Source organism: Gorilla gorilla, chromosome 5 (assembly GCF_029281585.2).
Source record: "Gorilla gorilla gorilla isolate KB3781 chromosome 5, NHGRI_mGorGor1-v2.1_pri, whole genome shotgun sequence".
In the NCBI taxonomy this organism is placed as follows: Eukaryota; Metazoa; Chordata; class Mammalia; order Primates; family Hominidae; genus Gorilla; species Gorilla gorilla.
This window is the reverse complement of record NC_073229.2, coordinates 53,231,836-53,255,882: the sequence shown is the minus strand read 5'-3', so window position 1 is coordinate 53,255,882 and position 24,047 is coordinate 53,231,836. Positions and strand designations below refer to the sequence as shown.

General features: G+C 57.1%; 1 protein-coding gene across 2 annotated transcripts; it reads left to right on the top strand.

The window, feature by feature from the left end:
* Positions 1 to 374: 374 nt before the first annotated feature.
* Positions 375 to 23,914, top strand: TEAD3 (TEA domain transcription factor 3). 2 transcript variants are annotated; one of them, XM_063707545.1, is made up of 13 exons: positions 375 to 579; positions 10,777 to 11,027; positions 12,880 to 12,944; positions 17,145 to 17,207; positions 18,203 to 18,214; positions 18,947 to 19,084; positions 19,194 to 19,243; positions 20,153 to 20,214; positions 21,103 to 21,236; positions 21,446 to 21,619; positions 21,832 to 21,972; positions 22,050 to 22,202; positions 22,381 to 23,914. In XM_063707545.1, exons 2-13 carry the CDS (start codon positions 11,021 to 11,023, stop codon positions 22,492 to 22,494), a joined length of 1,113 nt encoding a protein of 370 aa, XP_063563615.1. In that variant the 5' UTR covers positions 375 to 579; positions 10,777 to 11,020; the 3' UTR covers positions 22,495 to 23,914. The 2 variants fall into 2 exon arrangements, with proteins under 2 accessions (XP_063563615.1, XP_063563616.1); XM_063707546.1 differs by lacking the exons at positions 375 to 579; positions 10,777 to 11,027; positions 12,880 to 12,944; positions 17,145 to 17,207; positions 18,203 to 18,214 and having other exon boundaries at positions 18,284 to 19,084; positions 21,451 to 21,619.
* Positions 23,915 to 24,047: the final 133 nt, after the last annotated feature.

The window sequence follows — 24,047 nt, the reverse complement described above, 5'->3', positions numbered from 1 at the left end:
TCGGGACTAGGGTGGAGGGGCCGGGAGCCCCGGGACCCGTGCGCTCCGGCTCTGCCGGGCTCCTCGTGACGCGGCACCCACGGCCCCCGGCACCGACGGGAGCCCTGCCCCCGAGGCGAGGGCTCCGCCCTCGGCCCCGCCCCAGGCCGGAGCCCCAAATTCCGGCGGGTGCCCGGGAGCGGGGCGAGGCCCGGAGCACAGGGGGAGGAAGGCAGCTCCGCACGGGCGGGCGAGGAGCGGGGCGCCCAGGCGCGCGCCAGCCGGGGTGGCCGGGTCGTGAGGCCGCGGGGTAGGCGGCCCGAGCGCGGCTGGACGGCCCCGCCCCTCCCGGCCAGCACCGCCCCCTGCGCGCCCCGCCCCCTCCTTCCCGCAGCCCCCACCCCCGCCCCGGCTCCTCAACACAAACTTTCCGTCCCGCTCGCTCCCTCCTCCGCGCTCGGCGCCTCCCGCTCCAGCCCGGCTCATTCCGCACATTCCGGCCAGCCCCCTCCCCACGACCCCCCTTCCCCGGCCCCCCTCGCGGCTCCCTCGGGCCCGGCGGAGCGGCCCGGCCGGAGCGCCCCCGCGAGCTCGGACCAGGTAAGCCGGGCGGACGCAGGGAGGAGGCCCCGGTCGGGAGAGGTGGTTTGGTTGGTCGGCTGGGCTGGCTGGGGGGGCGACACTCGAGGGGGACTGGGTCCCCGAGCTATTGTCCAGCCGGAGCTGGAGCCCCGGATCGGGGTGCCGGGAAGTTTAGAGGGAAGGGGGAAAATCTCTCCGGGAAGCCCCGCCCCCCCGCCCTCCCCACCCCCCCGCGACGGGGACGAGTTGGTCCGGGAAGGTGGGGAAGCCGGGGAGACCTTGTCCCCCGTGCCGTCGCCTGTCCCGCCGTCCGTGCTTGGGGGGTCGGGGCGGGGATCCGGGGGCCGCACAGTGTGGAGGGCCTGCCTGCCACCCTGGAGCTCATATCCGGGGCGCCCAGTCCCGGGCCCCGCCGCCCTTTGGACTCCCGGCCCGCGCGCTCCCGGAGCCCGCCCGGCCTCAGCTCCACGCAGGCCTCGGGCCCGGCCTCCCAGCGCCCAGGCCGGTTTCTGCGCGCGGTGCCGCGGCTGCGCTGGGTTGTGGAGGGTGTCTGGGACCAAAGCCGCGCGCCCCGGCCGTGTGTCCCCTGAGAGGCAGGGAGGGGCTCACGTTCCCTTCAGTTCTGCCGCCTGCGTCGGGGTGCTGATTCAGAGTTCCAGCCCTGAGCGCTGTGAGCTTGGCTCGGAGGGGTCTGGATTTGGGGCCTTTTCTTCCCCACACTCTCAGGGCCCTTGTTTAGACTTGACAAGGTTTGAGGGTGGCTGGTCTCCCGCTTCCTACCCCGGTCCCCACCATTGTCTGTCATGCCCTTTATTCCTGCTAGGGGAGGGAGGGCTGGGGGCGCTGGTCTGGATCTGTTTTCCAGCCCAGCTGGGCCCTGGGGCAGTGTCATTGAGACCCCGCTCTGTCAACTTTCCTGGTGAGGGGCCCTGATCCAGGGCTGAGAGATTCTTTCAGTGCGAGGGGGAAGGAGGCCTTGGGGCGGACTTCTCAGGGGCTGTCTTCTTCTGTGTCTTCCCTCTTTCCAGGTAGGGGCAGAACCAGGTCAGGCCTGGACTTGTTGTCCGGAAGAACAGGGCATAGGGGTAGGGGCTGGACACAGCTCAGAGGGGCTGGTGCCCATAGCGGCTCTGCGTATCCAGTCTCTTGTGGCCTGGTTCTCTGTACACATGTTCCACCCCAGTGCTGGGGCCACCTGGGGCAAGGAGGGGAGGCTTTCCTCAAAAGTTGGAGATTTGGGGGAATTATGTCCTCTCCCTTCTAGACTCCTGTAGCCCCCCTCCCGCCAAGACCCCTCTCGTAGGGGCACTCCCTAAAGGATGTGGTTCTGTGGTCTTCTGGGTCCCTGCTCACCCAGTGGGCAGAGCGCACAGATCTTCCAGGACAAGGCTGTCCAGTAAGGGTAACTTCAGGGGCCCTGGATGCCCCCTCCTCAGGGAGAGGGTAGGAGCCAGTATGAGTCCCGAGCTCTTGGGCCTTCCCCTACCCCGCTAGGGAGGGAACGTCATTAATGCTAATGAGGGCATCTGGGCTGGGGAATGGCTTGTTAGAGTGGTCAGTGGTTGCCAGGACAGAGCAGCGCATTAAGTGTACAGGAGCATCACATGGGTCCTGAGCCCTGCTCCCATCCTCACCCTAAGGTTTGTAGACCCTGGCACTTTCTGCCAACTGAAGGAATGTTAAAACCGGGAGGATTTGATATTCTCAACAATATCAAAGGAGAAGATATCTCAACAGAGGTGGTCAAGAAATAGGGATCTGGTCACCTCCGGACCTTTAACCAGTTGTGCCATCTTGGCAGGCCCCTTTGGGCCTCAGTTTCCCTGCTTGGAATGAATGACTTCTCAAGTCCCTTTTCTCTGAGCTCCTCCCAGAGTCTGTCTCCCAGTTTGCCTTCCTTCTCCCTTGATGGAACCTGAACTTGGTGGGGTCTGGAGAGGTGGGTGGGTGATCCAGTGGCCCAAGGAAGAAGGCAAGGACAAACCAAGGGGTGACTGAGGAGTAGCTCAGCCAGATGAACAGGGCTGAAAAGGTGGCGGGGAGCAGGTGTCAAGGGACAGGGGGGCTTGGTGGATTGGGGGATCTTGCCTCTGAAGTGGTCATGGGTTCTGTTAGGGCTGGATGGCACAAAGGGTGCTCAGAGGCCGCTTGGGTGGCTCTACCCTCTGCCCCACTCCCAAACACCTGTGGGGGTCCCAGGGCTCAGTGTGGAAATCGCTGGTCCTGCCCTCCTCCTCCTCCCCGCCCAGGATGGGGAGAGGAGCCCAGGGGTCTAAACGCTGCAGCTTTCTGTGAAGGGGCTAGGAGGTCGCAGCCTCTTCTTCCCACATGGGGGCTGCAGAAGCTGTGGGGTCCCAGAGGTGGCCCTGAGGATCTGCCTCTGGGTAGAACTGGGGAGGTCAGCAGGTCACACTCGGCACTGTCCCTGGGGCCTTGCCCTGCCTTCCCTCCCCTCCCCTCCTGGTGTTGTGCCAGCCCTGGGCTGTCTGCAGAAGGGGCCGCTTCCCTCCAGGGAGAACCCTGCCAGGGAAAGGGCTCTGCCTGTCTTCCCCGACCCACAGGAGGTTGAGGTTAGGGCCGGAGAGGTTCATCCCCCTGCACATCCCTAAAGCCTCAGCCCTTGGGGTTTCCTAGAGTGCCGATTGTTTCCTGTGCTCCCTGCCAGGCCTGAAAGGGCAGGAAGTGTTAGAGGGAAATGAGAATGCAACTGTGTGTGACGCTGGATGTGTGTGAGAGAAGCCATGAGTGGGACATTCTATGTGGGTGAGACTTGTCTTCTGTGGGGCTGGATGTGTGTGGAAGAGAACCTTGGTCAGAGCAACTTGTGCGGGGCTGGGTGTATGCAGGAGAGAAACTGTGGCTTTGTGACATTCGTGTGTGTGACAGATATACACGTCCATAAGAGAAACTGGGTGACTCTTCGTGTGTCCAGGTGTGCCGCCACCTCTGTACCTGAGAACCTGCATGGGGGATGTTCTGTGTGTGCCAGGGCATCACCCAGGATGTGCCGATGAAGGAAGCCGGCTGCCTAACCATCTGTGTGTGCCTGCAGCTGACACTGGGTGTGGCTCTGATGCTCAAGTGACCTGTGTGTGAAGGACACCGCACTCGCATGATGCTGTGTGTATGTGAGCGCGCGGGCGCGTGTGCGTGAGAAGCCGGATGAGTGGCGATCTGTGTGATGTGTTACGCTGTGGTGTGACCACTTGTGACCTGCATGTTGTGACGCAGCATGTGAGATGGCCTCAGGTTTGTCTGTGTGTGACTTACATGTGACACTACGTGCGGGTGAAACAACATGACCAGCTCTGTGTCAGTATGATGTGTGTACCAGCAAGGTGGGCCCCATCCGACATGTGCCAAGCATGAATATGGTATGCGGTGTGTGGGTGACACTGAGCACCAGAAAGCGACACCGTATGTGAGAGAAACTGTGGGGCGTGACTGATGCTGGCGCTGTGGGTGGGTGGTCACTATCTGAGCGTGTTTGGGACTCTCGGGTAGTGTGGGTGACACCCCCAGGGCTGTGCCAGGCAGGGCGTGTAGGAGGCTCTGTGGGATGCATTTGGGGGCCTGTGGTCCCTGACACGTGTGGCATCTATGTGGAAGACAATGAGAAAGACACTGATAAAAACAAAGAAGGAATGTAATTAATGCCACTCAATTGTACACTTAGAAATGGCTAAAATGGTAAGCTTGATGTTATGTATATTTTATCACAATAAAGACGTTTTTAAAAACCCAGCAGGAGAGAGATGCGGGTAACAGTGAATGAGCAGGACAGTGGCTGTGACGCAACTGTGTATGCGAGCGAGAGGAAGGGCGCAGAGGAAACCTATTTGTTCTTAGATGACACCGTGACTCTCATGAGGGCACTGACTGAGTGGCTGGTGGGAGCCCAGTGGGCGACCCAGAGTACCAGGAGTCTGGCATGGTAACTGAGAACTGAGAAACCCATATAGCCTGTCTCCCACTGGATACCTGAGATTCCCACCCTGGGACCAGGACAAGATGAGGAGATAAGTCAGTCCCAGGGAGGGGGTGAAGGGAGGTCTGGAAACTGGGCCCTTCTCTCTGCAGGGGACTTGAGGGCTGAGTCTCCACCCTCCTACCCCCTATACTGCTTCAGGGAGCAGGAGCGTGACAACAGATGAGCTTTGCAGAAGGAGGCCTGGGGGGACTATCCCAACCCCCTCTGCTCCCTGAGAAAGCCCCTTTCCCAAGTAGTATGGGGAGGAGGGGCAGAGAGTCTCCAGTCCCAAATTGGAAGCACATTAATAAGCGGGGCGGGGGGTGGGGAGAGAGTGGAGGGGCCCCCACCTCCCTCCTAGTGGGCTCTGCAAATTGCTTCCTCCTGTAAAAATTGAGACCCTGTTCCAGGAAGGAGGGAATCCCTCCCCAGCCTGGCAGGGTGTGGCTGCTTGGCAGGGTCCCTCCGGGGTCCTTGGGCTGGAGGTGGGGGAGACAGATACATCCCTACTTGCTCTGCTGCCCCAGAGCATGGCTACTTCTAGGGTGGGAGCTTCTGGCAGCTGGAGAACAGCTGGCCCGCTGTGGGGCGGGTAGGGGAGGAGGGAGGAAAAGGCAGAGGGGGTGGGAGGCTCCCTTAGCCCTCCTCAGCTGCCCTCCCCATCCTCGACCCCCTGGCTGGTCAGCCCAGCTCAGGTTTGAGGGCAGAGATTTGGGAGGAAACTGCTGATTTCACTGATCTTGCCACATTTTGAGTGATGTTCTCACTCCAAGTGAGAATGCTTTGGGGGCTGGGGTCCCTGCAGGGGTGGACTGCTGGCTGCTAGACCCAGGAAGGTCACAGCTCAGCTCGTCCTCCCAGCAGGGCTGGTGCAGGGAAAGGGGTAAGATAGGAGGTGCCCACCCACCCAGACTGGCTTTTTCTGTGCCTCCTACCAAGGCAGTGGCTCTGGGGCCCCTAAAGGGAGCTACAGGGCTGGGTGGTCTGGAGGCTGCAGGGCCTGTGGGGGTGGGGGACCAGGGCCTCTGCAGCGGCCCCAGCTCCAGCCTGATCCCTGGAGCTGTCCAGCCAGTTCTTCCGGCAGGTCTTGCCCCAGGGTGGGGGTGGGCAGCAAGGTGCCCCTTATCTTCCCCAGGGCCCCAAAGCCTGCTCACCCAGCCTCCTAGCCCCCATCCCTGCCTCCACCCAGAGGCCTTCTGAGCCTGAAAGGCTGAGGGCCCTGGGAGAGGGGAAGCGGGTGTGGCTGGTCAGGATGAGGGTGAAGGCAGACTGAGTCCCCTGGGGGTCTGCAGCCTGCTGGCGGGTTTGCAGGACAGGTACAACAGGACTCCTCTGCAGAGGCAGATGGGAGGGTTTCTGAGAGGAGGTGGAGGGTAGGAGCCCCTGAGATGGGAGTGGGGGTGTCCTGGATGGTGGCCAGCCCCAGCCCCTGGCAGTGGCCTCCCTTGTCACTCCCTGCCTCTGTTTTGCCTTGGCCTCTGGGTCTCTGTCCTTGTCCCTGTCTTTCTCTTTCTCCCCATCCCCTCCTGGTCTGCCCCTCCCTCGATGCCTATCATATCTGAGTTTCTGGTCTACCCCTCTCTGCTGTGTGTCTCTTTCTAGGTCTTTGTTGGTTGCCTTGTCTGTGCCCCTCCCCTGCCCTCCTTCTCCCCTTCTCCCTTCACCCCCCACCGGCTCTGTCTGTCAGTCTGTGGGTCTGAGGGTCCAGCACTCCCCCGCCCTGCCTCCACATCTCTCCTGGGGTCTCTCCCTTCACTCTGCGGGGCTCTGGTCTGTCCCCCGCTGGGTTGGGCTTTCTGTCTGTCACTCACTGGGACTCTCCTGTCTCTGGTCTGTTTTCTCTCTGGGTTCACCTCAGCTTCTCTTTGCCCCAGACTCTCCCCCAGCCTGTCTCCCCTGCCCCTCCTGTCTGTCTCAGGCCCCACCCCGGCCTTCGTCTCCCTCCCCTTGACCCTCACTTGGGTCTCCTCTCTCTCCTACCCCTCTTCATGGCACAGCGCAGCGAGGCAGTTTCTAGATACCTGGGCATCGTCAGCCAGCAGCCCAGGGCTTGCCCTCTCGCCCGCAGTCAGCCTTCTCTAGATGTCCCACCCCTCCAGCAAGCCAGAGTCCCACATTTGCCCCAGCCCAGCCCGCACCTGTCCAGGGAGCCATAGCCTCCTCTCTCAGCCCGGCCTGGGTCCCAGCAGTTAGAGGATCTAGGGAGAAGAAGGCGGGCACATGCTGGTCTCTAGGAGAACAGAGCAGCCAGTGCTCACGCCTCCTGCAGACTCCCTTCCACTGAGACCCCGGTCCAGCCCCCAGACGGGGGCAGCTGCCTGCCCACGACTGCCCATGTGTGTGCCTCAGCTTGGGGGTGCACGTTCTCACGTGGTTGTCCTCCCGAGCACTCACACAGCCCCTCTGCACAGTGTGCTCCTGTGCATGGCTGTGTGTGGGGAGTGCCACTTGCCCCTGTGTTGGTGCCTCTGCCCCTAGGAGCGTTCCTAGAAAGTGAGTCTCACATGCGTCTAGGAGCCAGCCGAAGAGAGGGACGGTGGTCCTGTTCTCTCCTTGACACGTCCTTTGGGCCGTCCCCCCTCCCCTCCCCCTCACCAGCTGCCAGCGGTCCCAGCCAGGGGCCGCCTGCCCCGCCCCCCCAGTCTGTCCCAGCTCCCAAGCCTGCTGCTGTGTTCGCCATATTTGGCCACAGTGCTCCCGCGGGGGGCGGGGCGGGGCTGACATCACCCTAAGAAGGGGGAGCCACAGCCTGCTTGAGGGGAGGCGGGCAGGGACTTGGGGGAGGCAGGAAAGTTGCTTTAAAAGTCTGGGGCTGCCTGGGCCGCTGCTGCTCGAGGGAGGCCTCGGGAAAGGGGTTAAGAGGGGTCTTAGCTCATTGTAGCCCCTCTTCTCCCTCCCCTCTAACAGCTCTGTGGCAGTGTCAGACTGATACCTGTGGACAGGCCCTGCATCCCAACTATTTCAACAGGGGAGTCGCTAGGTGCCCCCACCCAGCTAGCACACCCCTGTCCCCTTAATTTTGTTTTTCTTTTTGTTTTTTTAATTTAAATTTAATTTTTAAAAATAGAGACAAGGTTTTCACTATGTTGCCCAGGCTGGTCTTGAACTCCTGGCCTCAAGTGAGCTTCCCAGAGTGCTGGGATTATAGTCGTGAGCCACCACCCCCCACATTTCCTTATTTATTTATTTATTTATATTTATTTTGTTTACCCCTCACATTTCTATTCCAAGAATTCCCTTCTGGTTGAGGAGTAGGGCCTGGGGCTCTGGATCCAGTTTCCTGGGGTGAGGGACAGGCTGGGAATGAGGGCATCTGGCCCCTCTGACAGGTCAGGGGCACAGCTCCTTCTCGCCGCCCACTGGCCATGGGAGAGAGATTCCTGGTGGCTCTGGAGGCATCACAGAAAGGGCTGTACGGCAGTGCGGGGGTCTTGAAGTTGCTCCAGCTGCTTGGGTTGAGGGGGACCTCCTGGGCAGACTTAGGGCAGTTGCTATGACAGCTGAACCTCCTTTCTCTCTCAGGTGGTGGGGTCTCTCAGCACCCTCCCTATAACCTTCCTGGTTATAAAACCGAAGCCAGCTTACCTGGGTTCAGAACCCAGCCCTAGTACTTACTTGTTGTGTGCCCTAAGGCAAGTTGCTTAACTTCTCTGTTTCTTGGATTCCTCATCTATAAACTAGGAATAATAATAGTATCTGCCCCATAGGGTTATTGTGAGGATTAAATGAGTCAATGTGTGTGAAATCCCAGAACAGTGCCTGGCATATGGCAGGTACTGTTAGTAGTAGTAATATTAAGTCTAGACTCAATAGTTTAGAATAATTACAATAATTAGTTGAATAGCCGAATAACTAACTGAATAATAGTTTAGAATAACCAAGGGCCGGGCGCAGTGGCTCACGCCTGTAATCCCAGCACTTTGGGAGGCCGAGGCTGGCGGATCATGAGGTCAGAAGTTTGAGACCAGCCTGGCCAACATGGTGAAACCCCGTCTTTACTAAAAATACAAAAAATTATCTGGGCATGGTGGCATGCGCCTATAATCCCAGCTACAGGTGCGTGCCACCATGCTGAGGGGGGAGGCTGCATGGGAGTCTGAGGCAGGAGAATCGCTTGAACCCAGGAGGTGGAGGTTGCGGTGAGCAGAGATCACGCCATTGCACTCCAGCCTGGGCGACAGAGCAAGACTCCGTCTAAAAAATAAAAAACAAATAAAAAATTTAAAAAAGAAAAAAAATAACCGAATAACTGGCTGACATTCCGACCTCCCAGGCCCTCCCCACCTCATTCTACTAGTGACCCCCTCAAGCCTCCCTAAGCAAACAGGTGCCTCTGCAGAGAGAGTCCACCCCGACTCAAGCAGCAGGACCTGGAATTCATCTTCCTCTCCCTGGCTTCTGACGGTGTCCCCTACATCTCCACCCCTCCCCTTTCCCTGCTGCCCAGAGCTAAGTCCCAGGATCCAGCCATCATGGGCTCTTAGGTTTCCAGGACCCTGAATACACTGGACATGTGGGTTCTGGGGCTGAAGGGGATTTGGGGTGAGTCTTGGGGTTGTGAGTGATAGGGGGCCTGGTGGGGTGTGGTCCAAATTAATAGCCTGGCAGGTTCAGGGCACTCACAGTTTACAGAGCCCTGGCCCACACGGAGGATGGGCCAGGGCGGGGGCGGGCGTGTGGGTGGTTTACGGGCTGCTGTGGGGCCTGGAGGTGCGGGAACAGGAAGTGGGATAGAGGAGCGGGTGAGGTTGAGCCAGGCTGTTGGCCAAGCACCTTCTCAGCTGCTCCCTCGCCAGTTCCCTTTTTGTAATTCCTGGGGCAGTTCCTGCCCTACATTAGGCCCCTTGGCAGAGTTCTGGTTAGTTATCGATTTGGGGAAGATAAAATGATACCCTTCTGGGTCAGGGACTCTCCTTGTCCCCTGAGGGGTCCTTAGCAGGGTTGCACTGATGCTGGGGCGAGAGTGAGGGGTGGAGGTCCCTGATTGGGGATCTGGACACTGGGGAGGAGGAGCTGACAGGGAGAGCTGAGGAAACACAGCCCTGCTCCTCTGCTCCTCCTCTCTGTGCTCCTCAGCATGCCTTTGGCAGCTGCGTGACCTTGTGAGCCTCAGTTTTCGTCTCTGGATAATGGGCTTTATTCCCTACCTTCCCTGCTTTAGTGTTTTTTTGTGTTGTTGGTTGTTTGTTTGTTTTTGTGTGTGTGTGTTTTTTTTTTTTTTTTTTTTTTTGAGACAAGGTCTGCTCTGTCACCCAGGCTGGAGTGCAGTGGTGCTATCTCCACTCACTGCAACCTCTGCCTCTGGAGTTCAAGTGATCTTCGTGCCTCAGCCTCCTGAGTAGCTAGGATTGCAGGAGTGTGCTGCCATGCCCTGCTAATTTTTTTTTTTTTTTTTTTTTTTTTTTTTTTGAGGAGTCTCGCTCTATTGCCTAGGCTGGAGTGCAGTGACGTGATCTCGGCTCACTGCAACCTCTGCCTCCTGGGTTGAAGCAATTCTCCTGCTTCAGCCTCCTGAGTAGCTGGGATTACAAGTGCGTGCCACCATGCCCGGCTAATTTTTGTATTTTTAGTAGAGATGGGGTTTCACCATATTGGTCAGTCTGGTCTCGAACACCTGACCTCATGATCCAACCACCTCGGCCTCCCAAAGTGATGGGATTATAGGCATGTGCCACTGTGTCCAGACCTGATATATTTTTAATAGAGATGGGTTTTCACCATGTTGGTCAGGTTGGTCTTCAGCTCCTGACCTTAAATGATCCACCCACCTCGGCCTCCCAAAGTGCTGGGATTACAGGCATGAGCCACCACGCCGGCCTAGTTTTGTGAGGTTTGAATGAATATGAAAATGCCTTTTCCCTACAAAAGTGCTGTGTTGGTATGAGGCATTGTTGTTACCGATTACCTATTTCTTGAGTATTATGAGCTGGGCATGTGGTTGGTACTTTGTTGTGAGCTCATTTACATTTTAACCCTCACAACCTCAAGGAGGTCTCCTCAAGGAGACCCTTTTCTCGTTTTACAGGACTGAGGCCTAGAGAGGTGAAGTAGCGCGTGCATCCCAGGTCACACAGCTCTGAACAAGCTGTGGTTGTTCCTCTGGTTACCTCCATTCCACCTGGAGCACCTGCTCCTAGGGTGGGCTTGGGGCTGGGGGCGGAGCTCCAGAGCCAGCGGCTGTGGGATAGGAGATTGCTGTGGTCGAGGAGGACCCTGGTCCCAGTTCCACTCTGTCTGTCCCCCAGGCTCAGCCGCCCAGCGGGCTCAGGCCCAGAGCCCAGAGCAACCAGCACAATAGCGTCCAACAGCTGGAACGCCAGCAGCAGCCCCGGGGAGGCCCGGGAGGATGGGCCCGAGGGCCTGGACAAGGGGCTGGACAACGATGCGGAGGGCGTGTGGAGCCCGGACATCGAGCAGAGCTTCCAGGAGGCCCTGGCCATCTACCCGCCCTGCGGCCGGCGGAAGATCATCCTGTCAGACGAGGGCAAGATGTACGGTGCGTGCGGGGGGGCGCGGGCGGGACTGCGGCCCTTCCCCCTGCTCTCTGCCCTCTCACCCAACCGGTTTGGTGACGTCGGAGGCCGCCAGCCGCTGGCCGGGCGAGTCTGGGCGCGCAAGCCTGTGTGTCTGGATCCTCCTCCGCGCTCCTCCTCATAAACAAGCCGGGCTCGCCCCCTAACCAGGGCGCAGCCCACACCTTGGCACCCCCGCCTGCTCCTCCTCTCCTCCCCGCTACCGGCCTGGAGGTTTCGAGGTGACTCAGTGGGCCCAAGAAAGTGGGTCAGCCCAGTCTGCGCTGGTCGAGGCCCGGAACGGGGTCCCTTCCCGGAGGAGGATGTGGAGAGGAGGCCCGGTGATAGTCGCCCGGTGACTCCCACAGCCCGTACAGTTCTCTCCAGTGTGGGCTGTGGGAGGTCGCACGGGACAAAGGCCTGCGTTGGGGCTGTGGGGACGCGTTCCCTCCTCAGTCCCCTTCCCCACTCCTTGTGTTTGCTGGCCCTCCTCTTTGCCATCTTGCCCATTTCCAGAAGGGAGTGTCCCCTCTTGTCCAGCCCTGAGAGGGCTCTCCCAGAGCTGCATTTTTGGGATAACTCGACCCTTCTGGGCCTGGTTCCTGGCCAGCTCCCCTATTCCTCCCAGCAACCCGTGGCTGAGCGAGGCAGGCCCAGCCCTTCCCAGGGCGCGCCTGTGGGAAGGGATCAGGTCCGCTCCCTCTCCCTTGGCCACGCCCCCCTTGGCCACGCCCACCCAGCCCCAGAGCCCCACCTTGGGGGCAGGCAGATGGTCCAGGGTGCCTTCCGCAGGGTGGGTGCTGTCCGCCCCCACTGCTGCCTCCCAGGCTGGGGAGCCCCACAGGGTATTTTTAGACAGGGTGGAGAGAGTGGGGTGGAGAGGGGCTGGCGGGAAGGGAGGAGCAATGGGGCTGGTTCAGTCATCGGAATGGAATTTGGAGAATTTGGCCATTCTGGGGAGGCCTTGGGTTGGAGGGCAGAGAGCCTGGATTTGGGGGTAGAGGTGTACACCTTGACCATGCTGACTTGGGCTCAGCCGTGTGGCCCAGGCATCCCCCTTTCACGCCCAAGTCCCTGGACACCGGCAGCTTTTGGGCCCTCAGAGGGTCTGTGGTGCAGAACAGACCCCGCACCCCAAGGCTCACAAGGCTCTCACAGCGTGGAGAGACACTGGGAACTGGTGACATGGGGGTGACAGGCACAAGGACATGGCGACATGCTCAGTGACACATCTTGACACAGGCCGCCAGTGTAGGAGGCACATTGGAGGCGGTCAGTGCTGCCTTCCTGTCCTTCCTGGTCTTTCACCAGAGAAGGGAAGGGACTTGACCAGGGTAAAGACAGAGCAAGGGGCAGGACATCCACCTGGGGCAGGCTCATTCACACGCCCCCACAAATCCATGCACTAAGAGTACTGGAGCTGGTGACACAGGCAGGAAGCACTGCTGGGGGCTGGGAGGATGGGCGTGCCTGGCCAGGACAGGCCCTACTCAGCTACTGTCCTGCTGACCTGTACCACAGCCACCCGGTCTGTCTGCAGGGAAGCCTGTCAGGGTGCCTAGTGCTGCTCGGCCCTCCTTCCTCCTACCCTGCAGCCTCTCATGCACCCCTCCCCTGAAGAGCAGCCCCTCTAGGTCCTGGAGGTGGTAGGATGCAGCTGTGACTCCCCAGCCACCTTTGCATGCCCTGCATGTGCAGCTTGGAGTGAAGAGAGTGAGGAACAGAAGAGCAGTGTTTTGGGGAGGGTCCTGGAGTGGCTTCCCGGTGGGGTGGGGGCCTCCAGCCTCTGGCTTCACCCTTTGCCCATGCCTCATTTTCTCTCTCACCCCAATCTAGGCCGAAATGAGTTGATTGCACGCTATATTAAACTGAGGACGGGGAAGACTCGGACGAGAAAACAGGTAGAGAGACGGTTTATGCTGGGCCCGCCACCCACACACTCTGTCTCAGCTGCCCCGGTCAACCCCTTGCCCCTACCCTGCCCACCTCCTCGAGGCTGCCCCTGACCTGGACTGCCACCCTCCTTGCCTCATCACACTCCCCTTTACCCCCTCGATTTTACGCCGTCCCACCCCCAAGCAGCTCCATTCACCCTTCCCACTTCTCTTGGAGAGATGGCCCCACTGTCCTCTCTGACCACCTACTACCCTGCCCAGGGCCTGTGGTTCAGGGACCACAGATAAGCCCACGGGGCTGCTGTGGCTGCTACATGGTCCCTGCCCTGAGTGGCTCACTCACCAGTCAGGGAGCCAGATGGTCAGATGGATGGGTACAGAGCAAGGTGGCGGGGCTGAGAGAGGGTGGGTGCAGGGCACCCTGGGACAAGCAGCCAACCCAGACAAGGCTAGGGGAGTGGGGAGAGAGAGCTGGGAAGGCTCCCTGGAGGAGATGACACTCGGGATATATTTTTAAGAAGGAATGGGAGTTAGCCAGGCAGAGAAAAGGGAGAAGACCCTTCCTTCCAGGCTGAGGAAGTTGGATATACAACTAATAATCATGGTAAACCCATACAGAGTTTCCTTTAAGTTAATTTATTTAATCCTCTCAGTAACCTTACTAGATAGGTACAGTAATTGTCTTTTTTACTATGAGGAAAGTGATGCATAGGGAAGTTAAGTAACTTCTTCAAGCCCCCCAGGCAGGAAAGAGCTGTGCCTGTGGGCAGCCTGATGTGGTGGAGGGAGGGTGGGGACTGCTGGGGTAGGGGACACTCAGCAGGAGACATGGGGGACAGGTTCCCCAAGGGGCAGTGGTGGGCTACAGGAGGGTATGGAGCAGGGAGTGACAGGTGGCAGCTGTTGAGGAAGGCCCTCAAGCAGCCGGGACAATGGATTAGAGAGGGCTGGCTGGAGACAGGGAGGCTGGCCATTGCGGGCATAAGCAGAGGCCTAGATCAACAGTGCCAGGGCCTGGGATGAGGGTAGTGGTGGTGGGAGTGGAGAAAAATGATGATGTAAGAGACAGTTAGTGGCTTCTGGTCCAGGGAAGGTGGCAGTGTAGTGACAGAAACCTGAAGGGGAGTGGATGGGAGTGATGGCCCCACTGCTTGGGAGAGAGGCCAGGCTGGAGGCGGGACCTGGAGGAATGGAGGCCAGTGCTACCCTCACACTCCCAGCCTCCTGTCCTGGTGGGATTTGGACCCGCACATCCCCATGGTGCATATTTCAAGTCTGGCCTGTTCCACCTCTTTCTCAAAGGAAGGTTCTGAGCCTCCCTACCCAGTGTAGGGGCGGCAACGATCCCTCATTCATTCAAGCATTTATGAACCACCCTCCCTAAGTCTAGCTCATGCAGCACCAAATTTATTCACTTAGCTAATGATTGACCTACTGCTGTGTTCTAGGCACCAGGGATACCACATGGAGGCGTGCGCCAGGGCCCTGTTCCCTGGAGCCCTTGGGTTCAAATACGGGTTCTACCTGGAAGTGGGCAGTAGTTGGCCTCCCAGCCTTGCATCCTCAGCCATTGAATTAGTTAACATGTGAAGACTCTTAGAACAGCGTAAGCGCTGCAGAAGAATTTGCTGCTGCTGTTATTATTATTCCAGACATTATTATAAACAGAAAGCCGTTCTGAGCTCAGAAGCGAACTGTCAGCGGGTCCTTCTCTACCCGGAAGAGGTGTTCATAGGAACCTGTTAGTCAGAGTGGGAACAGGCCAAGGGTCACTAGGTCACTGTTTTTTTTGTTGGTTTTTTTTTTTAAAGTTTTATAATTAATATAAAAATGGGGTCTCGCGATGTTGGCCATGTTGTTCTTGAACTTTTGGCCTCAAGCAGTCCTCCCGCCTCAGCCTCCCAAAGTGCTAGGATTACGGGCACGAGCCACCACATCCAGCCAAGCTGGGTCACTTTGAACTGAGGCCAGGGTGGATTGCAGATGTGGGGCACATCCCAGCCCCTGAATTCAGGGTCCACCATCACACCTGCTCCTGCCTAGCATCCTGAGAGGGCTGCCCAGAAAAGAGCTTTTACAAACCAGCTGTTGACAAGCTCAGAATTTTAGAAACCACTGTCTTCATTATAAGGGCATAAGGTATAAGGATGAAACTCCCCCTGTCTTTACTCTTTCTTAGAACTCTGGGTTTTTACATCCCAGTGAAAGGGGATCTGTCCTCTGGTTGTGAGGACAAGGCATGTCTTTATGTGTTAAAAAGAGTAACCACTGACAAGGTTTTTTTTGATCCTTTTAAAATTTACTTTCGACCTGTAATCCCAGGACTTTGGGAGGCCGAGGCAGGTGGATCACTTGGGTTAGGAGTTTGAGACCAGCCTGGTCAACATGGTGAAACCCCGTCTCTACTAAAAAATACAAAAATTAGCTGGGTGTGGTGGTGTGCACCTGGAATCTCAGCTATTTGGGAGGCTAAGACAGGAGAATCGCTTGAACCCAGGAGGCAGAGGTTGCAGTGAGCCGAGATCACGCCACTGCACTCTAGCCTGGGTGACAGAGCGAGACTCCATCTCAAAAAAAGAAAAAATTACTTTTGGCAAAGAAATGCAGTTTTAGGTTTTTACAGATACATACATGCAGCAATTCGTAGTAAGCACAGTGCCTCTATATGGACAAAAGAGCTAAATACTAAATACTAAGTTAGAATGAAGCTCTGTGTGACTTTCAGCTGTTACAGAGTCAACCATTTGGAGGCAGTCTTCTGAGCTAAGGGTCCAAGTGAGTCCTGGTAACGTAGTTTGGTGGTGAGTGGAGTCAGAGTGGGCTCTGGAGTCAGACCGCCTGGGTTTGAATCCTGGCTGTAGCACTCAGCCGTGTGACAGCTTAACCTTTCCAGGCTTTAGTTTTGTTATCTGTAAGTCAGGGATATTAGTACCTATGTTTTTGTGTTGCTGTAAAGATCAAGGGGTCGGTATGTATAAATGCAGAGGACGATAGTATCTGTGCTCAGTAAACGCCAGTTACTGTCACAGCATGAAGTGGTCAGTAATTTTGCTGGACAGGAGTCTGATTCCTGGGCTCAGTGAGGCAGTGTGAGGAGCACCCACCCAGGTCCTAACCAGGAGGTATCACATACATACTCACTGTCAGGCTGTGATTAAAGAGAAAAACGAGCTTTCTTTGTGGGAGTAAAAACAACTCGCAAAGAAAGCCAATTGCCAATGCTGAAAGCGTGAAGCGGCGTCAAGGATCTGTGTGTTTCCTGGGGAAAACAGTGACATTTGGGTTCTCTGTGCCTCTGGGTCAGATCTTTCACAAGGTCAAGGGTCTGTGGTGTCAGCTGGGCACACAGCCCAGGGCACACACATCCAGACAGTGATTAGCTCAAGTTTGCCTGCGGAGGCTGTGAGGAGGAGATGGCTAGAGAAGAATTGCAATTAAGAGCACCCACTGAGTACATATATACACACTAGCATATATTAGCCCAAGCAGAAAGAAGGTATATTGGGGGAAAAAGTTATGGGAGCAAAGCAGGAGGGCCAGGCCTCGTTTCATAGGCTGGGGCTGTGGTTGGGGTTGACAGGAGGACTCAGGCAGTGGTACCAGGGAGATCCCTGGTAGAGGATGTGGCCTTGGTGTATAAGCTAATGGCCAACAGGAGCACCATGGCCATTGCTAGCACCTGTGGTGCCAATAAGAAAAAGGTTGTCTCCTCTGAGGACACCAGTGAGGAAAAGTCACCCTTTTTGCGGGGAGGACAGGGTTAGGCACAGCCTTGTACAAGGACACATAGCTTGGGCAGCAGAACTTGGGCTGGATTTCAGCCCTCACTGGTGCCCTTTGGGCCAGTGAACAACCTGTGCAGCTGTACATGGTGGCCTTGGAAGCCACTGTGGCTCTTGATCATGATAAGACCAAGAAGAGAACAGAATTGGCAGTGTCAAGAGGTGTCTGAACCGGGCACAATGGCACATGCCTATAGTCATAGCTACTCGGGAGGCTGTGGTGGGAGGATCTCTTGAGCCCAGGAGTTTGGGATCAGCCCAGGCAACATAAACCCTGTTTCAAAAAGAAAAAAGGTCCCCCCCATTTACATGTAGTTCCCTAGAGATGAGAGGTCTGGGATGCTCCTTGCCCGCGGCCACCCCATGGCTGTGCCTCCTCACTGTCTGTGTTTTCCTCTCTGGCGGGGCGCGGGGCGGCCCCTAGGTGTCCAGCCACATACAGGTTCTAGCTCGGAAGAAGGTGCGGGAGTACCAGGTTGGCATCAAGGTATGTTGGGTGCCTGGCGGGGGCCTTCAGCCCTCCTGGGCCCCTCACCCATGGCGCTATCTCTGCATAGCTCAGGCCTTTCCTTGGCCAGCTCTCCAGCCCCACTGTGCCTCTTTTCTGGCTGAAGCTCTGTTTCTGCCTCTCCTTCCGCTCTTTCTGTTCTTTTTCTCTTTCTTTCTCTCTCTACAGGTCTCTAGCCACTTGCAAGTTCTAGCCAGGCGGAAATCTCGGGAGATTCAGTCTAAGCTGAAGGTACGGGGCCCCTGCCACCTGGCCTGGCCTGCCCAGCACCCTCCTGGGTGCAGGCCTGTCGCTGCTCTGTGGCTCCAGCCTGGGACAGGCAAGGGGCTGAGAAGCTGTGAGGGGGTCCAGAAAGAAACACAAGTGGCAGCAGGAAGCCCAAGGGCCCTGTCAGTGAGGGAGAGGGAGACCATCTGGGGGCCACTAAGGCCCACCCCTCCTCTTCTCTGTTTTTCTTTTTCTCCTTCTTCCTGACTGCTGCTTACTAACTGCATGGGGACTTCCGTGGGCAGGGAGGAGGCCCCGGGGCTACTGGCCGGCAGGGCTATTGAGGTGGGCATGGCAGTTCCTTGCAGAGCTGGCTGTCCTGCAGCTGCGGATCTCAGAGTCTGGGGTTCATGACTGAGGCCCTTCTGAGGGCCTCACGCCGGCCATGTGCTCTTCTCCCTGCCCACAGCGGTGCAGCGGAGGGGGCCTCTTACCCCCAGGCCCCCATGCCCAGAGCCTAGTTCCAGAACATATGGACAGACCCAGAGGGCACCAGCTTGTTTTCCTTCACTCTGCCCTTTCCAGGGCTTGCCCCAGCTGGCAGGCACTCCCTCTGTGGGGACGGGGAGGGTCTGCTGAGCTTCCTTGGGCTCCTCGGAAGCTAAAACCCATGGGCACTGGGTGGAGGTAGGCGCAAAGACGTCCCTCAGCCCACAGCCCTGGTGCTGCACATGTCCTCTAATCCATCTTCCTTCTCTCCCTCACAGGCCATGAACCTGGTAAGTAGCACAGCCCTCCCCAGTGGGAGTGGGGGAAAGGGTCTTAACACCTAATACAGGATTTTCAAATGACAGATTATGAAACCAACTTCATAGGTGTGCAAGCCTCATTTTAAAAAAACGAAATGGCTGGGCGTGGTGGCTCACGCCTGTAATCCCAGCACTTTGGGAGGCAGAGGTGGGTGGATCACAAGGTCAGGGGATCGAGACCAGCCTGACCAACATGGTGAAACTCCGTCTCTACTAAAAATACAAAAATTAGCCAGGCATGGTGACGAATGCCTGTAATCCCAGCTACTCCGGAGGCTGAGGCAAGAAAATTGCTTGAACTCAGGAGGCGGAGCTTGCAGTGAGCCGAGATCATGCCGCTGCACTCTAGCCTGGGTGACAGAGCAAGACTCCGTCTCAAAAAAAAAAAAAAAAAAAGAAATTAGGAGAGTACATGACATACAGTAAGAGGAAATATCTTGACATATATTGGCCTTTGGAATAAAATAATTTCTTACTGTGGTTGTGGTCAGCGGTGATGGGCACTTGGGGGACTGAGACCAGGAAGGTGCAGAGACTCTCCCAAGATCACACAGCAGAGCTGGGGCTGGAATCCAGGCCTGGATCTTCAGGAACACCTGCCATCCTAGTGCTTTGGACTCTGCTGGGGTCATGGGAGGGGCGCTAAAGCAAGCCTGGCCTCATCCAGCGTGGCCCTGGCTTCATGCAGCCTCCTCTCCCCAGGACCAGGTCTCCAAGGACAAAGCCCTTCAGAGCATGGCGTCCATGTCCTCTGCCCAGATCGTCTCTGCCAGTGTCCTGCAGAACAAGTTCAGCCCACCTTCCCCTCTGCCCCAGGCCGTCTTCTCCACTTCCTCACGGGTACATGGGTCCCAGGAGGTGGGCTGGTGTGGGGGTGTGCTGTAAAGGATGAGCTTTAGTGGGGTTCATGGATGCTGAGGGGCCCCTGGGCCTTGTCTCATCCCTGCAGTTCTGGAGCAGCCCTCCTCTCCTGGGACAGCAGCCTGGACCCTCTCAGGAGTGAGTATTGTGGCTCATCATCCCACGCCCTCTTCCTCCTGGCAGCCGCACAGGGCTTCTCTCCCATTTGGGCTCCAGCAACAGCTGAGCAAAGTTTTAATTCAAAAATAGAGGGATGCAGGCTGCGTGGTGGCTCACACCTGTAATCAATCCTAGCACTTTGGGAGGCCGAGGTGGGAGGATTGCTTGAGGCCAGGAGTTCAGAATCAGCCTGGGTAACAGGGCAAGACTTGCTCTCTCAAAAAAAAAAAAAAAAAAAAAATTAGCTGGGTGTGGTGGTGCGTGCCTGTAGTCCTAGCTACTTGGGAGGCCAAGGCAGGCTAGGATTGCTTGAGCTCAGGAGTTCCAGAGTTCCAGGCTGTAGTGAGACTTGATTGCACCATTGCAACTACAGCCTGAGCAACAGAGGGAGACCCTGTCTCTGAAAAAAGAAAAAAAAAAAGCTGGAGAGTGGCAGCAGGACAGCTGATGCACTGGCTGTTCACTATGCATTCTCTCATCAGCATGCATCCACTTGTCATCCATCTCTGTTTACTTTCCACTCAGTTTCTGAGGCAGTCTCTCAGTTAACAAGTCAGGTGGTCAAGTGTGCTGGTTCTTCAACTCTAAAACAACTTTCATCAAAAGACCCTCAGCTTAAGGAGCAGCTTTTCAGGGTGGGGGGTGGGGAAGGTTGAAATGAAATCCTACACCACTAAATGGGCAGATCAGCTGGGAGACGCAGCAGGATTTCACAAAAGCTAAAATGTGCAGAAAACAAAAAGCTTGCGAGTTAGCTTTTCAGCATGCATTTCTGGGCCTCAGCAGAAAGGCTGGGTGGCTTGCTCCTGGGGTCTTGGAAGAGGGGCTGGGCCAGGTGGAAGGTAGGGAAGAGGGAACCCTCTCACCAGGCTGTGCTCCTGTCTGCAGCATCAAGCCCTTTGCACAGCCAGCCTACCCCATCCAGCCGCCCCTGCCGCCGACGCTCAGCAGTAAGTTCCCCACACGAGGTGCTCTCCCTTGGCACCTGCACCTCCACTCAGGAGAGCTGGGGTCCAACTGTGTGTGTTTGCTTTGGGAGGGCGGGGGTTGTGACATCTATAGGAGATTGGGACAGGCCAGGAATAGCCCCTTTACCTTGTACAATGTTGCTTCCAGATCTCTGGCACAAAACCATAGCCAAGCCGGGCGTGGTGGCTCATGCCTGTAATCCCAGCACTTTGGGAGGCTGAGGCAGGTGGATCACCTGAGGTCAGGAGTTCGAGACCAGCCTGAACAACATGGTGAAACCCCGTCTCTACTAAATATAAAAATTAGCTGGGCGTGGTGGCACATGGCTATAGTCCCAGCTACTTGGGAGGCTGAGGCAGGAGAATCACTTAAACCCAGGGGGTGGAGGTTGCAGTGAGCCAAGATTGTGCCATTGCACTCCAGCCTGGGCAACAAGAGTGAAACTCCATCTCAGAAAAACAAAAAACCATAGCCAATACACAGCTACAAGCACACACCACCAAAACCTACATTTACACACATCTCTGTGGGTAGAAAACTCCCCATAAGGAAATGCACTGAAATCTTAACAGGACTTTCTCTTTCTAGATGGTGGGATTCTGGGTAATTGTTCTTTCCCTTTTTTACTTCTCTGTGTTTTCTGTTTAAACACACATTAATAGTCACACAAGGAAATGTTTTTGATATATACTACTAGGGCCACCACATATGGTTGTGCAGGTTGTACACCGTACAAGGACACATAGTAGGGGAGTCAAAATCCAACTCATGTTCCTTCCCAAAAGGGGCACCTTTGAAAGCTGGGGGCAGCTTTGTCAGTAAGCACCTGCATGCATCCATGCAGATGAAAATCTGTCTCGCCCTCCCAGGTTATGAGCCCCTGGCCCCGCTCCCCTCAGCTGCTGCCTCTGTGCCTGTGTGGCAGGACCGTACCATTGCCTCCTCCCGGCTGCGGCTCCTGGAGTATTCAGCCTTCATGGAGGTGCAGCGAGACCCTGACACGGTAACGTGTTTGGGGGTGAGGGTGAGGCTTTGCACAATTGTGGAGAGGCCGGCCGGGTGATGCAGGGCTGCAACTCTGGATCTGGGGGTTGGGGGTCTGGCCTGTTCAGGAAGCCCTAGGCAATTCTATACCTGTGCAGTGCTCCCTTCCCCGCCCCCGGGCCTGCAAGCCTGAGTACTCTCCTGACCCTGTCTGGGCCCTCCCCACAGTACAGCAAACACCTGTTTGTGCACATCGGCCAGACGAACCCCGCCTTCTCAGACCCACCCCTGGAGGCAGTAGATGTGCGCCAGATCTATGACAAATTCCCCGAGAAAAAGGGAGGACTGAAGGAGCTCTATGAGAAGGGGCCCCCTAATGCCTTCTTCCTTGTCAAGTTCTGGGTGAGTCCCCCTGGCCTTCTCTGCTCCAAGCCCCCTTCCCCACCCCAGAGGTGCAACATCCAGGCCCACTGCATTGACCTCTGACCCTGCTGCATCCTCATGGCTTGTGGGCAGAGTGCCAGAGATGGATCCTTGGGCAGGACTCTGATGTGGTGTGGCGGGAATACTTCTGGTCTCTGCCAGCACCTAACACCCCCCACCCCCATGCCCAGGCCGACCTCAACAGCACCATCCAGGAGGGCCCGGGAGCCTTCTATGGGGTCAGCTCTCAGTACAGCTCTGCTGATAGCATGACCATCAGCGTCTCCACCAAGGTGTGCTCCTTTGGCAAACAGGTGGTAGAGAAGGTGGAGGTGAGTGGGGGCTCTGGGTGGCTTGGTGGGGCTGGGAGCAGGCAGGCTGAGTGACGCCTTCTCCATATTCTCTGCAGACTGAGTATGCCAGGCTGGAGAACGGGCGCTTTGTGTACCGTATCCACCGCTCGCCCATGTGCGAGTACATGATCAACTTCATCCACAAGCTGAAGCACCTGCCCGAGAAGTACATGATGAACAGCGTGCTGGAGAACTTCACCATCCTGCAGGTATGGGGGCAGCAGGGGTCGTGGGGAGTCCCACAGGCCAGGGCCTCCAAGTTGGGTAGCCAGACACATCGCTTGGATGAGAGGCAGAGATCCGGAAAGGAGAATGGTCTGTTCAGCCCCCTGCCCCGTGGCCCTTTTCTCCCTGACCTCCTGAATCTCTTACCTGCTCACCCCGCAGGTGGTCACGAGCCGGGACTCCCAGGAGACCCTGCTTGTCATTGCTTTTGTCTTCGAAGTCTCCACCAGTGAGCACGGGGCCCAGCACCATGTCTACAAGCTCGTCAAAGACTAGGGTGCCCTCTGCGCCTCCTTAAGGATGCAGGGTGAGCATCTCCTCTCCACACCTGCCTGGCACCCCTGGGGGGGTCCAGGATTGAGGATTCATCTACCTGCCAGGCCTCAGGCCCAGGACCCAGGAGGCCTCCCCACCTACCCCAGCACACACACTCCCTGCCACTGTTCTGCGCTTTAATTGTGGGAGAAGAGAGGAGAGGAGGGCTCAGCGGTGGGGCAGCCTGTCCGGGGCGCTGACCCACCATCACCCTGCTCTGCCCAGCCTCGCGTGACCTCAGAGAGCTGGGGATAGGGGACACCTTCAGCCTCCAGCATGTGTGGCCACTGTCCCCCCACCCACCCTTGGGGGAGCATGATGGGCAGGTGAGGGCAGGATGGAGACCAAGGGAGTCAGTGAGCAGAGGCCCTGGGAGTGTCCAGTCGGGGTTGGACTGAGGACAGAGGGGCCCACACTTCCTTGCCCCTTTGTGTCCCAGGCCTGGTGCCCAGACTCCTTGCATGGCTTGTGTGGTCCTCAGACTCCGCACAGCGAGCATAGGTCTCTGGGTTTCAGATGAAGTGCCCAGGCTCCAGGAAGTTGAGGGACCCACAGGAGAGGTGGGCAGAGCTGGAGTTCTCATCCAGGGCTGCTTGTCCCCAGAGCCCAGGTTTATACTACCTCCCTGGGGCGGGGGCTGGCCGCAGGGTAGGGGAGAGGCTCTGCAGTGTGGAGTGGAGCCTCATCGAGGGGCGCTGGGTTAGGGGAGCACCTGTTTCAGACTGGGCATGAAGAAGGAAGCACAGCAGCTACTAGACCCCATTAGCACCTCATTAGCCCACAAGCTAGCCAGGGGCCCCAGGAAGATGGGGCACCCCCCCAGCACCCTCCAGATTGAGAGCAAGGTAGAGGAAGGAGTCCCAGCCTCTGGGCAGACCAGAGGCCCAGAGGGAGAGAGTAGCAGAAGGCTTTTGATTTTTCTCTTGCCTGAGGCTTGAATCTGACAAACCCTTGGTGGGCACTGCTCCCTTAGGTTCTTCCCCACCTCAGTCTACCTGCCTAGAGTACCAGCTCCCAGACCCAGTTCTGGGACTGAAGGTTAACCCTTCACCTGCTGTCCCTTCTCAACACCCAGGCCCCCAGAGCCAGCTGGGCCTGTCCAGCAGCCACCTGTGGGTATTTATGAGTTTCATATGAAGTACTGTGCCCCTTCCCTTCCTTATCCCGACCCTGCCCGAGCTTCCTGAAGGTCCTCACTGTTTGCATATCGCTCAGGCCACCTCCAAACCCCACCTAGGTTTTATAATGTATATTATATATTTTTTTGTGTATTTTTAAAATCCAGCTGTGATGGGTTATATCATAAATGCAGCTTGGGGTTGGAGCAGGGGCCCTCAAGGCCCAGCTCCTGCTCAAAAAAAAAAAAAAAAAAAAAATTAAAGTTATTTGTTTGTGGGTCAGTCATGTAACCACTTGTGTGCCAGACCTTCGGATTGGAACAGCTTCAGGTGAGGGCTCCTCCTAGGTCCTGGTGTGTCATCACCCCCAACCCCTGCAATGCCATCTCTTGGGGG